We start from the raw sequence: 16,362 nt of genomic DNA, 5'->3' as shown, positions 1-16,362 counted from the left end.
AGGGGCAGATCTAGAATTATATATAGATATATAGATATCTATATATTGAATTTAAGCTCTATTGAATGCGATTCTACACTGTGTCACTCACTCACCAACACACAGTGGGGTCCAAGAGAAATGAGAGCCTCGCTCATATCTGTGTTTACCTTTTGTGATGAGCGAGCTCTGGTCAGAAACTTCCCGCTGCGTGCTGCCTCGCCGTCAGCATGTCACAGTGCTGGCAGGTAGCCAGAGATGCCGAGGAGATACAGGCTGCACGACTGGCATTTTGAATCCTCTGCTAAATATCCCCTGCTATCAGTGACAGGCATCAACAGTGGAGTATACTCTTAATGGCTGCAGAGACACGTCTCAGAGGAATTCCCAAACAGGTGACACAGGGATTGCTGCAGCGTTCTGAGCAAGCTGACGTTTCATAGTGCTTTCTGTTAGCACGGATTTTAAGTTTGAAGTGCGGAACATCACAACTACTCAGGTGATATGTTCAAAAATAACAAGTCAAGGGAGCCAAAACCTCCATAATCAAATATTGTTATTATAAATATAGTTGGATTTCTTTTTACCTTAAAAACTTAATCTGAGTCCTCCATCAAAACCTAATTTTACATGAGTTTAAATTCAAATGGACGAGCACATTACTCTCCGCCTCGGTTGTTAGCGAATACCAAACAAGAATTTCAGCCCTGAAAGCTGCTTCGCCCTGTATCCATTTGGTTAATAGATCCATTAAGCAGCATGGTGTGAGTGGAGTGCGGCTGCTGTGTGGAGCCCAGGATGACGTGTTAATTCTGTGTAATTTATTACCCTGGGTGTTGCCGGGCTAGGAGCTCCTGACGGATCCCGTCTCCCTGGGATCGTCCTCAGCCAGTCTTCCATTGGCATCGTCTGCAAACGAGCAGCGACTCCAGCGTGCGTGTTCCCATACGCTGATGCAAGTATGATGTAAAACCCTTAGAGCGGGCAAACAACAGTGAGGCTGCACATGGTGATTGCAAAGTGGCAGTCTTTGAAGGTAGGTGGCTAAAAGCACACCTGTAGAGAGGGAGATGGTAATAAAATCCCCCCCCCCACCACCACCACCACCGTGTTATGAGCGCTTGCTGGCTCTCATATGGTTTTTATTTATGGGAGTATCCTTTTCTGTCTAGGGCCGGGCCCTGATTAGATCACGGATGCTGATTGTGGCCTGGAGCTGTGGTGATCAATCCTAATTTGCTTGGAGAATTACATTTATATATAAGGGGATGCAGTGCCCTGCCCCGGTTGATGAAAGGGCATTTCCCTCATATGCATCAACAATCAAGATACGGAAAAAATGAGACAGTACTTCCATTTTTATTAGTTTTTTGTCATGTGTTTTGATAACGTGTAACACTGCGGCTTTCACAGAGGAATACAAGCTGCATTAAAGGCTGGTGGTAGATCAGCCGAAAAAAGGAAACTGCACGGGACTTGGTGCATAAGAGTTTTTGCGAACATCAGCACTGTCTAATGTTCAGCCTCTGGGATCAGAGAGTACAAACCTCTCGTACCTTGGAGGCAGAGGAAGGAGATTGTTCAGGTCAACACAGCACCGCCAAGCTACCCGTTGGCCATTTCATGTCATAATCAGTTAGGGGGAAATCAGCATACACCAGCTCTCAGTGCCCTGGGAAAATTCTCCCTGTCTGTGCTGTATGAAAGGATGGCAAAATACATTTCATTCTTCTTGCTCTGTGACAGAGCACGGGCTGTTATGTATGTTTGTGCTGCTCTATTTTCAGTTCTGTGCGTGTGTGTGTGTGTGTGTGTGTGTGTGTGTGTGTGTGTGTGCACAGTCGGCCACTGCAGCAGCCACGCCCTCCAGACGTTGCATCTTAACAGCCAGAGTTATCATCCAGTCGCTGATGAAGCTCCTGAGTGATTAGCCCCACCCAGGCTGCTGAGATGGGAGAGGTGGGAGGTGTGTGGTTGTCAAAGCCGAGCTTGCAGAGATGACTCAGTCAGGCACTTAGAGTAAGATCATTACCATGCAGGAACCCTCCGTCTGGCTTTGCTGCGTGTGCTGTTTTTTTTTTTATTGTTTATATCGAACAGCCGCTGGTTTTATTGTCTCGAACAAAACAGTCGTGCTTGCAGCTTGTTGTGCACGAGGTTATCATATGGTTCTCGTGTTCTTCTGAAGTCTGCCATGTGAGCACATTCATTCTGGAAAGCCCGGTCTAAGGTTTTTATTTTAATATCAACAGTTTATTTGATTGATTGACTCTCTCATCTGAAACCAATATTTTCCTTCTCTTTGGTTTACCTGGATTAAAGGTGGGTTGGTGATGCTGTATTCATTTATTTGTGCTTGTATACACTGTGTGTATTGACTGCACAAGTCACTACCATTACTAGTTGTTAGTGTTGAACAGTTATTTCAGGGCAACTCAACAGCCAGGATGCTTCTTATGACGTAATATTTTACACATAATTACCAGAAAAGCAAGGAATATATAAGAAAGAGGACAAATTTAAAGGAAGTGACCTGGTTCTCTCTCGAGCTACAAGCTCCCGCTGAGGTCAGTGGTGATCAGTGATTGGAGGACCTTACTTAGTCTGTGATCTTTGCAGTGCTCTTCCTCACAAGTTATCATGAGGAAGTCTCCAGACCCCCATTGTGAGTGGATTGTAAGTGGTATCCTGCAGTACTATCTCAGTCTCTTTGAGGGGGAGTTCTTCTGCTCAGTGCTGCTCCATAAGAGAAATTCAGTGGTGTGTTAATGACCTTGTTTTCTTCACCGGTCCACTGCCACTGGGCAGCTTGACGGTGGGATTCGTGGAACTCAGATTTTTGAAGATAATTGTGTTTTAGCTGATTGTGTTACTACTGCATTTCAAGGGTATTGCACATATAGTGAAGAACTAAATACAAGAGATGACACAATAACAGATGTATATACCATGTTCAGGGTTAACGTGGTGGGGACAGTTTTTTTGAGAACATATTACTATTCAATATACAAGCACCACTTTGAAGGGATGGATATATGTTGGGCGCAGTATCCTTTACCTAATTTCCCTTAGGGGATGAATAAAGTAATCTATCTATCTATCTATTTAGGGATGCAACTGATGACGTGCCGTATGTTTTGTACTGTGAATACTCAACATGCAGCTCTAGTCAGTTGTTGCTGGCCGACAGAAATGGAAATGATTAACATGGTTCTTTGCAGAGTGGGCAGGGAAGTGAAATCCAAACCCAAGTGGTCACTTGAGACACATTTGAAACAAAAGTGCGATGCCATGAGTCAACTAAAAGTTTTTAATTTTTAATTTTTTCTTTACTGTGTCTCTGTGTAATCATGCGTGGCAGTGAATGACACCATATGTGTTTGGATCGGACCATGATTTATTTCTGTCTCGCTTTGAACAGAATCCCATTTATTAGTGAATACATGTAATTCAACATAATTAGTGTAATTTACACTCTCATCATTGTGTTACACTGCTACATATGATTCCTGCTCTCTGTTCAGATGCAGTAGCTGCAGGATCATTACTGGCATTAAGGTGTGATAACATCGGTGACTCATTTGGTAAACACTGGATTTTATAAGGAACTGCAGACGTTTCATTTTACTATTTAAATACAACGTCAAGTGGAGGGAAGTAATCTCAGATGCAGCCTCAATGTATGAATACTAATATGACTACAATTAGTATTCATATATCATATTCATAATTGTGAGGCTAACGCATAACAAGTTTTTACAATGAGACCAAGCTGAATAGTATTTGATAAAGCCACTGGTATATCTTAAAGGAGTAAAGCAATTTTACATTAAAATATCATTTCTGAAACTAAGGTCAAGTAAAGCTCACACGGTTCATGATGTCATCAAAATAGTTTTTTCGCAATTTTTTTGATTGATAGATCCCTATCAGCCGAAGTTAGATATTGTATGTTAAAGTAATATTTTTTGTTCAATGTAGTTTAGTGTTTAGTTATTTGTAGATATTTTAATATTCAAAATTATAGAGTGCAGAGTGCAGATCTACATTAGCAGACAGAGACAATGTTTTTATTTCCAATATTTCTGTGCTGTAATAAAATATACATAAGTGTTAAATAAATATTCATTTATGCTCTGCTGCTTTGGCATGCTTTCTGTTCCTGGAGCGGAGGTCACCATTAAGCATGTATAAAGACTCATAATATTTTATTCTTCTTTTACCTCTTGCACTAACTCACATTACAGGTAGTTTTGTTTTCATGTGCTAAAGACCGAGATGAATGTGATGTGCGTCTTGTAATTTTGTGTCTGTTATACTTGTTTTTGGATCTTTTTTCGTGAACGCCCTTGATGTCCACAATTTTCAACAAGTGATCTTATATTTGAAGTCCGAACGTGGTTCCAGCTAACCTAGCTTGACAGCGGGATCTGTCAACTACTCAGATTTATTGAGACATTACCTTGTGAAAGTAATTTTTCAATCCTGTATGAGCAGCATATATATAATCTATTCACCTCCTTTGCACCGGGGGAAGATGCCTCAAAACCTTGCATACGAGAGACAAACGTAATTTTCATGCAGAAAGAAAATGTGTTCATCCGGTGAGCGACCCCTGAGGCATTTGAACAGCACTTAAAATATTGTTGTCACAGCAATTATTTTGCAGCATGTTGGTCCTAGACCTTCCTGAGGCTACAGCGGCAAACCTCAATTACTTGTAAAAGCAAGTCTGACAGTTGCAGATTCACAGTTAGTTGATTATTCGGTTTGGTTTCACTGCAGGCTATCTATAGTTTTTGTATTGCAGTATAATGAGTATTAATTCTATCCTAATGAAAGACAGGTCACTACCAGGACAACCTCTGCACTCGCTGGCCAGGCTTGAAGACACAAACACGTCAACCTACTGAAGAAAGCAATGTTAACCTCATGAGTCCAGATGTGTCTTTTCCATTAAAATCTTTTTAAATTCTTTTACTTTGGATACTTTAGATCCGCAGTGGCAATCCAGCAAAACATAGAAATGTACTGTATTATCATTTAGCAGCAATATTGATATTGGATGAGTGGAAATCGCAGCCTGACGTGGCACTGCCTACATTTAGTTGTATTTATCAGAGGTCAGGGGCAAACATCGGTGCAGAATGTGAATAAATAGTCTACTTCTCTTCTCTGTTACTTACCAGGCTGATTTAAAAGCATTATTCCATTACCTGCTCCCTCTGTCAAGACTAAACCTTGAATTGCTTTAGCGTGATTAGTAGCAGGGAGCATGCTGCAGCAGTGGTCCTGGGCTACTTTTGTTTTTGCTAAGGCTTTTACTCATTCTGTTCTATGCACTTGCGGGGCTTGCTTTTGATCCCATAAGGAGGTGGCTGCTGAAATACCCCACCACTGTTCTCCCCCTCCCTGCTCAGCCTGCATTAGCACTGCCGAATTCAGTTTTGTTTGGCAAGCAATTCAGCCCCCCACCCCATCTCCCAAAGTCTCTATTGAAAACACACCTTTCTGTCCACCAAGGAGGCTTTACTATAGAGCCTCGGCATGTGAAAGATCTGCAGAAAAGAAGTAAGTGGTGCCTGTATGGAGTTTTTCTTGCTCTCAATGGACCTTGTAGACAATGTTCTTGATATCTGCCCAAATTCCCTCTATGCTACTCTAAAGGCTGCTTGGGTGTTGTCTGCAGTGTGTGAGCTAACTGTCAGTAAAGCTTTGACTACAAACATAAATATATATACATACATTTAATATGGTGTTAGGTGCTAATTAACAGTGATGATTTGGCGAAATGTTGCATTGTTCTCCGTGGGCTGTAAAGCTGCAATCATGTAAAGAAAAAAAATATTAAACTCGTGCACAGAATATCAGCAATCATCTGTCTAAAATGATCACTAATCAGTAACGCATTATGTCTCAATGTTAGTGATCAATCGTAATTAAGTGATTTCACAGACAAGTAATCATTTTAGATTATACTCCAAGGGATTTGCTGAACACTGTGCATGTGTGTCACACTGGTGTCACCCTCTGTGTAACACTGCTTTCTGTGTAAGTCCCGGATTCTGTAAAAAACATGTAAAAAGCAAAACAGCTAATTATCATGGAAAACAGGGCTGTGCTGTGCGCTGAGAGAACGTTAGATTTATATGCAGCAGCACTGAATAGCAATTCTCAGCACACTGCTAATTGTTTGATGGATAGTACGGAGCCATTTGCATTTATATTGTAGCCCAAACTCCTCCCAGCTATTTAGATCCCATATTTAACTTACTCCTGACACTGGGGCAATGGTCACAACAGTCTGCCCAGCATAAACCCCAGAGAGTGGGGCTCTGGAACCCGCCGTTCACACTGTGGGTGGTTTGTTTTATGGGTCCGTGTGACAGATTTTGTGAAGCTGCAGTTGTATTGTTGAACTTGTCTGCAGCTATAAAGTTAGAAACCTATTTGCATTTTTGCATTTGGCATTTCCTCGATTTTTCCAGTCAAGATGTGCCGATTATCTCAGATTAATTGAACCAATTCAGAAAGAACTAAACTCAAATCTAAACATAGTGCCAGTTTTGTCAGAGGTACATGGTCATCATTTGTGCAGCAAGTACAAATAATCACATAAAAACATAATTGAAAGTATTTAAGTATTGATTGATACTGAAAATACTCTTGAAAATTGAGTGTCTGTTTAACAGCAGTGCCATCACTGAATTGGAGGTTTGCAAAGATCCACAGTGACACAGATGACTAAAGACTTTTTAAAATTGAATGGTCTGACAGTAAAACCTAGGAAATAAAAGCCCTGCTTGAAAATGGTTTCTCTCTTTTTGCCACTGGCACTGCTTCAATTTTTTTTTTTTTACAGTAAGAGACTTTAAATTATGCTTTCTGTCTGGTGTGCTGTATTAAATTGGTCTTAATCTTTGATCACAAGCAGAGAAATCATACAAAAAGAATGAAAAATGAACTGTCAAGACCTGTCAAAGGACATGCAGAGGGTAGTGATGAAATGCTGTCTGTAACACTTCTGCTCCATTAAGGGTACAGCATGTGTAATGTTTATTAGCTTCCCTGAACTGTCAATTCTATTATTTTTGATGGAGTTTTTGTATGAGCGACTCAAATTCTCATTAACTTATTTACTCACATATATGTTTGCAACATACTGCAGATTGGCTGATTATGATTTGCTCTTGGTTGGTGGATGCACCATGGAGACCTTATCAGATAACAGATTTTAACTTAATTTATCAGATTCACTTTTGATGTTGCCAAAATTTCCCAGATAACAACGTTTACAACATTACTAAGATCATGATTTTATAGCTTGATGTGCCTCCTATACTTGTTGGATATTGCAATGTGTTTAATAATCTGAACACCACAGAGTGCATTCTTTAGAAATATAAATGATTGTTTTCGGTCATGTACATGTCAACTCCAATTACCGTCACTGATTGAGAATAAATTGCTGATCTACTGTATAAGTGGTGTTGCTGATAGGCCACATGATTTGTAGCAGCTTGCATGCTCTGGTAACTGGTGTGAACATTGGTAAGTTAGCTAAAATGATACATTTGCTGTAAGTAGTTATCACTGCTCTTATTTAACTTGTAATGGTGAGCAATGTTTGCCTATGTTATTAATCACATTCTCTGACCAGTCTGTCTGTCAGCAAGATGCTTTGCCAAACTGCGCGTGCAAAATAATGCCATAATCATATATTTCTGCTTTGTCAACAAACCATGGACAATCGAAAGGTCTCGGTTGTACCTAAGTCTCCTCTCCCGCTGTCAGCTGGTGTTTACTCGGCATAACACCTGTTTCTGCTGTAGCAGTGCGCGCTCCCATGACAGGCCTGTAGTTCTTAATAGACGGGCAGACCTGAGCAGCACCTGACGCCGGAGCTGGGGGCATCAGAGCAGCCAACAGTAACAAGCCAAACTCCCAGATGACGTAACAGTAACTGTTCGCAGCAACTTATTTTTGAGAAATCAACAGTCCAACATTTTTTGCCGGCCCACCAGTGGTGCAACTCTGTCACTCAGTCAATCACGGATATTCGTGTTTGCTGGGCTGGGCCCACTGCTGCAGTCCAGCCAAAATCAGTTGGCATGCCCTCTGTGCCTGCAGGGAGAACAGGAAGAGCGCTGCACACACACACACTCACGACCCTGCTGTCCCACATCGATACAACTGGTGGAAAAAACGGCACATGCTAAAACACTTTATTAGTAGAACTGGTCACTGTACTGTTTAATTGCAGATAATTATGATTTTCTGGTATTAGTATACTGTGCCAGTGTCTAAAGCTGCCGGACTTTTTAGGATCTTTTTGATGATCACATTATTAGTAAAATCAATACAAGAGTCTGCAGCTACAACCTTCACACCAGCTAATCAACACACAACGATCTAATGCAACATCACTGTTTGTGATGACTTCCAATCGACACAATTCATTGTTCATTGCTCCCGGCAACACTTGCTCTGCAGAAGCACATTATTGGTCTGCTTACAGCTGCCATACATTTGCTTTACATGCACAGACAAACTGACTCTACCCTGGCCAATTGTAGACAATGCAATTCAAAAATGTAGAGTCTGCATTTGTTTTAAAGGGGAAAACAGACCATCCATCATTTCTTTTGTGTATCCAAAGAGACTTCAATTGATTTTGGATCATTGCATAGATAGGCAGTTGGCTCCTTTTCGGCAGTGCTGAAGCTCTGCAGCTCCGACGTTAGACATTGTCTTTGAAATAACAGCATTTGATTGTTATCTTCATTTCAGAGATTTCGGTTCATGGAAGTCATTTTTCACTGGTCTTTGTGAATGTGCCCTCATTAACCTTCTTTTTCGGTGTTGTCTTTTTCCTGTTAACGTATGTGTTAGTATGAGACGAGAATAACACTATAAAAAATAGCCCTCTTATTATATCTTACTAATGTAATGTTGAGTCACTTGCTTCAATGAAACCTTCAGTTTATTATCCTCACGTACCAATACAGTTAATACAATGGCGACAAACATCTTCTTTGTTTTGGCTCTTTCTCTCAGGATTTAGACATAGACAGATGAACAAAAACAACAGCTTTGCTGTCTGGCGCTGAATTGCAATAATAATGCCAGATGTTGCCGATTTAGGACTTTCAGTTTTACACAGTATCTTTGTGTGAAAACTCTTACAGCTGGATATGAGGTGGATACGTTTCCAGGACCTGCATTTGCATCCCATATCATCCGTCATTGTGCATGGCCTGTTGCTTCATTGAAGCACTTCTCTCGGTTTCCCATGGCCTCAAAGGTACGTCTCATTGCATACCAGCCGATTAATAATGAGGAGGAACGGCAGCCTCGGAACAGAGATGACCAGAGCACTGAGCCCAGCTCTTTGGAAACAAAATCAATGCACTTTACAGAACATTCTTCAAACTTTAGAAAGCTGCTTGCTCTCTGCTCTCTCACATTTGCATGGCATCAAGGATCTTGAGCAAAAGGTAAAAAATTAGCAACCCACACAAGCCGCATCTGAAATCTTGAGAGCAGCTGAAGTGCTCTTGCGGCTGCAGAGTGGGCACACCCCCACCTCCCCCACAACCCCCCATGTGGCGGAGGTCCTGCTATTGAGGCCCCAAGTCATTAATCATTGGGATCTTTTCAGCTGTCAATACGTACAAAAAGAAACCCACAAACCCAACAATGCCGTCTTAAATACAAAGTCTTTTTTTGGAAGCAGGGGCAAATATAGTTCACTGGGGATTATTGTTTACTGCTTTGTCCGGCACAAATCTCATACAGAATTCATAAAGAGCTTATCTTGAGGAGAAATCCCTGTCTGAACAAAAATTCTAGGAAAAAAGTTATCACCTATTTTTCAAAGAGCTGTGTTGTCTTTGTTGACTCTTCACTGGTGGTAAGCAAGTGGTGTCGGAGAAGAATCTTGCATGAATAATATGCTTCATATGACATGTAATTATGGACATGTCGTCGTGTCATTGCATTTGGAAGCAGCAGGGAAATATACAGTATTGCTGCAATATCTGGCTCATTAATCCCTGATGGTCAGTAAATGAGCTTCAGAGTAAACAGTGACCAAGCCTTTAATCAAGTTTACATCCATATTGACATTTGTTAATCCAACTCAATATCTTTAAAGCGTGTGGTCGCTCAGAATGAGCTGTTTCCTCGGCATCATCAGTCAACTACAATAATATTCCACTCATTACCAGATTTTTGTTATTTTGCACTGAGATGAAAGGCTTTTGATGTTTTTAACTGAGAGTGTATATATATGTGTGTGTATATAGAGAGAGCAAAACCAAGAACAATTATATTTGAATGTGTTTAATCACGCGTCCTTTTTAGATTACTCAATATTGTGTCCTTCAATACAAAAAAATAAAAAGCAGCTCGGTGCTAAGTGCTGAAATCCCCTCTCTCTATTGATCTTATACTCAATGTGCTCTTTGACATTTCTAGTTTTATGTTTTGGATTATAATCATCTCTGCTGGTTGAGTTTAGCCCTGGATTAGTTTGGCTCCTCGGTTTTCTACTGGTGATGATTTGTAACATATAAACAACACATTTCATGGAAGGACACCTGCCACTTTTACCGATGCTGGAGGCCCAGTATTTCTATGTGCCACATAAAATGGAATATTTGTGGGAGACTTGTACCGTAAACTTTATAGGTGCAAGATTTGTTGTGCCATGTTGTATTAAATCTAATCCTGGTGGTTCCTCGTGTCTGTGTGCTGCGGCTTGCGTGCAGTGCTTGTTTGGAACATGTACTTGCATTTTATTTATTCCCCTGATTGCCTCGTGTGTGCGTGTGTGTGTGTGTATCTGTGTTGTGTGTTACGTGAACTAGTTTTAGGCCTCTCAAAGTAATAGTTACTCATGGTTGCAAGTGATTAAATGTTTACCTTTGACATGCATTACAAGATTCTATTTAAAAAACACTTTTGTCAAAGCCTCTTTTCTTACAGCTTTATTTTTTCCTGTTTCTCTTCTTCAGAATCCCTCAAACTGAAACGCCATCGTAACCCTCATTTGATGTTGAAAATAGTGTGGAGGAAGCCATGGAAGTGAAGGAACGTAGACCCTACCGCTCGCTCACTGCCCGGCAGGACACAGAGCGCCGTTATACCAGCTCCTCAGCCGACAGCGAGGATGGAAAACCCAACCCCAAATCCTACAGCTCCAGCGAAACACTCAAGGCCTTTGACCATGACTCAAGGATGGCCTACGGGAGCCGCGTTAAAGAGATGGTTCATCACGAAGTGGACGAGTTCAGCCGGCAAGGTCAGCCTTAGCTGTTCCAAATATTTGATATACTGTGCTATCACGTAAATAGAAGTGATTGTCATTGATACCGGTTTTGTTCATCGATAAGTAAATTAGCAGGGCACAGTGGCATGAAAAGGCCAATTATTATTTTAAGGGCACGTTGCTCCCCTCTCAATGTATGCATCGGTGCATTTTCATTAAGGCGTCTCTGGGTAATTCACATTCAGCCACCGTAGAGGTCACTCTGCATAGTTAAACTATTAACAGAGGTGCCCAGGGGCTGAACTTTCCATGCCAGCGTTAAAACTGCATGGGACTCATGTATATCTTCACCTGCTCATTTAAATATATTATTGATCCTCAGAGTTCAGATATACATTTATATAAAATATATAGTATGCTTCTTGATTACGACAGCATGATGTTGCGGTTTGCACTGAAGGAAAGAAAAAACTATGTGGGACTTAGGCTGATATATATATATATACATAAATATAAAGTTCAAATTAATATTCAATTATGTGCATCATTGACCTTTTATGGTGGATAAACTCAAAAAGAGCAAAGCTCTTCTTATTTAAATTTAACTAAATCTTCTGAGAGTCTTAAATCATGAAGGTTTGTGTCTCCTGCCTCGTGGTGATTATTCTTATTACTTTGATAGAGAGAAAATTAAAGAGGCAGATATCTCAATTTTCAAATTTAACACATAATCACTTAGCAGTCTCATGCATAGTGACTTAAAAAACCTAAATGCACCTGCATCTTCACATAACTTCACAGCTTTTGCTTTGTGAAACTTTTAAATGATTACTCCACGTCTCAAGGCCGGGATATTGCTGTCTTTCATTCTGCTATGAATACAGTTCATTATGTTAAGTGATGCAGTTAGTGGCAGGTTTAATTAACAGAGCTTTTTGTGTTTATGGCTCGCTTTAGGGGCAGACTTTTCCCTCCGAGATCTTGGCTTTGGAGAGGCCCTCCCATCCCATGTAGCCACGTACAGGACTGACCTGGGGCTGCCGCACCGCGACTACTCCGTCAGTGTGGGCTCGGACGCCGACACAGAGACGGACGGCATTATGTCACCGGAGCACGCCGTCAGATTATGGGGACGCAGCAACACCAAGTCAGGCCGCAGCTCGTGCCTCTCCAGCAGGGCCAACTCCAACCTAACTCTCACTGACACTGAACACGAGAACACAGAAAACGGTAGGGACCTTTTTTTCTCCCTCACTTTTCTCTGCCAGCCCTTATCAGGCTGCCTGATTTTACACTGCATACTTTCACCATGTGGATTTGATTTGGGAGTTGAAATGGAACGGATATATGCATATTTTCAAACATGTTTCTGTTCATTGAGGCAGACAAAAAGAACACAACACGGACCAGACTGCTCTATGTGTTATTGTTGATTTGGATTGGTTTAGTGTTTGACAATCACTAGATGAGCTGCATCTTTTCCGTCTGTGAACATTTCTGGATATTTTTTCATTCTCTGGAGTTATTTCTGTTTGACTAAATTAAAGTTGACAGATTTATTAAGCTGTTTGTAAACCATCTCCAAATTTGGCTACAGACCAATATATTTAGGATTTAGATTCTTTATGAAAAGACAACTACTACTATTGTTGCAGTACAAGCACAATATTCATCATTCTTGGATCACTTTGTTCCCTCTATATTTCTTATGTGGATGGGTACGTTAACTTTGATAGAAATTAGTCCGACAGGTTCCTCTGACATCAGTGCCAGGAAAAGTGCAGCCACATGTAGTGAGTTTATCTTTCCGTAGCTCTGTATCTCTAATTTGCCCTGAGGGCCTGACGTGGCCTGTGTGCTTACTCAGGTCACATGAGCTCAGATAATATGTAAATATGAGCCGTGTCAAGTGCCAGAATGAGCCAGGAGATATGAGCGGTTCTGCTGAAGATACAGTATTCTTATTCAGTTTGTAGATTAGCATACGATGAAGTAATGATATTACAGAATTCTGTTTAGAAGCAGAAATACCATTTGGATTCTCAGCTCCGTCCCCCAGGCGCTTATTTGTCTTGCTTATTTGGCTCTCGGAGTATATTCAGTACATTTTGGAGGCAGTACCTGGCAGACAGGTTTCCTTTACTCACGTCGCCCTTTTGCGTTTAAAATGCCAACTCCTCTCTGCATTTGTTTACCTGAGTTTCTGCCAGCTTGGATTTTTTTTTCTTTTCCTACCTAATTTTCTGCTATAGTGGTGCTCCGCGGTAAAATTTAAGTTCTGTCTCACATTATGCATACATTATACTTCAGAGATAGTCAAACTCATCAAGGGCCTAGCAGCGAAATTCTAATTGCCCCTGCACGGCCTTGCAAAGAACCTTGTGAATAGTTTTGCATTTCAGAGTGTGTCACATTATGTATTAGCTTCTTATTATAACTGACAGAAATGACTCTTGGAAGTGGAATCCATTTGCCCGAATGACTCAGGGAGAGAACATGGCATCCCCCTTCTTGATCATCTGAGATGCCAGGGGACTTGGATTTTGGCTGTATTGTACATAATTAAAGAGAATCTCCTCGGATGGGTGTGGGCTGGTGTATACGCTGGAATGTATTCCGTGCACCCGTTGCTACGGCATCACGCTGCATCTGTGAGACCCAATCGAGATTCTAAGTAGCTTTTTATTCCACTCACCCAAGCAGAAAGAGCACTTGTATTCAGTGTTTAATTCAGTAATGCCTGATAACATACAATTTATATATGGCAAGTTAATTAAAATCCATTGAGCAGACCTGCTTGTGTGTGCTTTAATCTCTGCGAATCAACAAACCATTTACTCTGCTTTAATCTATTCAAGCTGCTGGCCTCTTCACGTGTGACTTACTTGACCCTGGTTTTAATGCATGCAAATAAGCAATAGCGAATATTTTTTGACGCTCATGTGACTCAGAGGCGTCCGTTACTGTACACGCTGTGAGGTAAAACTCCTGCTGAACAAGACATTCTCTTAACTCCAGATGTATTCCAGCTGTGATAAAATGATGGAACATTAGCTGCTACGTTGATTGACTTTATTAAAGTGCTGCATGACTGATAGAAGACAATCACTGGCAGTTTTTAGCACTGGAAAAGCAATAATGTTCAACACCTACTGTTAGAGTTTGAACATGTGTGTTCTGTCAACATGTATGGATGGCTCGCCATATGTGTATATGCAGGTCGGTTAGTATTAATAATGCAGTATATGGAGGTATTTGTGTGTATCCTGTAGCCATACTGCCTCTGGTCCATAGGGAGCCCCTTAAGAACACTTCCAGCAGCCAGTGACTGCTGAGTCACTGCACATCCTACCGAGGCTGAGCAGCAAGGAGGCCGGCCCGACTTGCTTTGTTTGGGAGAGTGCTGCTGTTTTTGAGTTTTGGCCCATTAAAGCTTATCCAGATGTGTGCTCTAATCTCAGCCTTCCCCCACTGCTTGTCGAGACTATTACATTTCTGTAACCATGAGAACCAGCAGTGGAGATACAGCCACAAAAGTCTGCTGAGAGACTCTTGTTATTCATGGGTTCCATAACCTGTGGAGAAAAAATAATGTGGCTAAGGCCTACGCAGTTCCTTTTGATAGGAAAAATGCTTGTGTGACTGACACTGGTGTTTTTCTACGGACAAAATGTCATTAGTTCCAGTGGCTGGTTAGTTTGTGTACTGACTTTTCTTTCCTTCACTCTCCTCCTGGGAATACACACACACACACACACACACACACACACACACACACACACACACACACACACAAACACACACACACAGGTAGCATATATATATGTGTGTATATATGCCTTCAGCAAACCGGATTTGAGGATTGACAAGTCATTAAAAATTACTGTAAAATTTAGCTCCGAGGGTTTAGACCCCTAATAGTTCACAAGCCTGTACCTCAGAAGAGGGGGGGTCAGTTTCTCACACCTACCACACCCATGGTCAATTTAAATTCCCCAATTTACCTACACCTCCAGAATATCTGGATATATGAGGAGAACATGCAAACTCCACACGGAGAGACCCCAGCCTAACCTGGATGGGGGCAGTATGGTGTTGTACTTTATTTTGCCAATGAATACCAATGTGGGACTCCACTGTGTAACATTTTTGGGAGCTAATTATTTTTAATTATTTCTCACTACTCAAATCCTGCCAGCTGTATAGGCATCGCTTCAGGGCAACGCCTCGAAGAGCTCCGCTGAATTTTTTATTGTGAAAGTCCTTTCACAACCTTTCAGTTTGAGTAACTGCAACACTCAAGGAACTGTGTCCCTGTTGAGATCTTCACACCCTTCTGAAGTCTCCAAATTGACTCCGATATTTGTCAAATTCATTCAAATTTCATCAGAGCACAGCCTTGACTGTTGGTTTCAGCACCAACGAAATCACAATATGCTCTCTTAGCAGAGTTCTACCAGTAGCAGTAATTATATTGATGACTATAACAATGAATGTGCTACAGAAACAGCCACTAATACATGATTAGCAGCCCCGATGGCAAATGTCCCATTTACAACCATCACAAAACGAGTGTATATACAGGAAGCAGGTTGAGTGATGGAGCCAGCTCCTCCTGTGCTTTTAAAAAGTCCTCAGTAAATTCTCCAGCCTGATTCAGAAATCCTTACAGGTATCCAGGGGGTGATGCAAGAATTGGTGTGATGTATCCATCCATTCAGTGCCAGCTGAATGTCTGGCTGCTGCACTGAGGAGAGGGTTTATGACAGCACAAAGGGAATCGCATCAAAGCATACTGGACATAATGAACATACAAATGGCAATTTCATGTTTTATTTCGAGGCAGGGACCAGTTGGATCGTGAAAAACTGAAATAAGGATGTTTTTAGAAAGCATATGCTTGATCGTTATCATACAAAATGTTATATAAAGTATATTATATATTAAGTGGCTTGTTGTTCATAGTCTTTCTCCCATTTTACATTTTTATCACGCTGAGAACAACAATCTACAACACTGACTAATGATATCAAGTGGCAAGCAAGAAGAAGAAAAAAGACTTGAAGAAGAATGATCGCCTTGTTTCTTAACTCAGTTCTGCTTTTTTTTCT

General features: G+C 41.1%; 1 protein-coding gene across 12 annotated transcripts in view; it reads left to right on the top strand.

Annotated features, from left to right (window-relative positions):
- tenm4 (teneurin transmembrane protein 4) overlaps positions 1-16,362 on the top strand; it is a 159,138-nt gene that overhangs the window by 24,563 nt on the left and 118,213 nt on the right. For all 12 annotated transcript variants that reach the window (XM_069534265.1, XM_069534264.1, XM_069534263.1 and 9 more), the window contains exons 2-3: positions 10,998-11,284; positions 12,209-12,481. In XM_069534265.1, coding sequence (XP_069390366.1) covers positions 11,062-11,284; positions 12,209-12,481 — 496 coding nt within the window. In that variant the 5' untranslated portion in view covers positions 10,998-11,061. The remainder of the gene's footprint in view (positions 1-10,997; positions 11,285-12,208; positions 12,482-16,362) is intronic.

The sequence above is a fragment of the Paralichthys olivaceus genome, chromosome 11 (genome assembly GCF_024713975.1).
Source record: "Paralichthys olivaceus isolate ysfri-2021 chromosome 11, ASM2471397v2, whole genome shotgun sequence".
Lineage (NCBI taxonomy): Eukaryota > Metazoa > Chordata > Actinopteri > Pleuronectiformes > Paralichthyidae > Paralichthys > Paralichthys olivaceus.
This window is presented reverse-complemented; position numbering and strand designations above follow the sequence as displayed.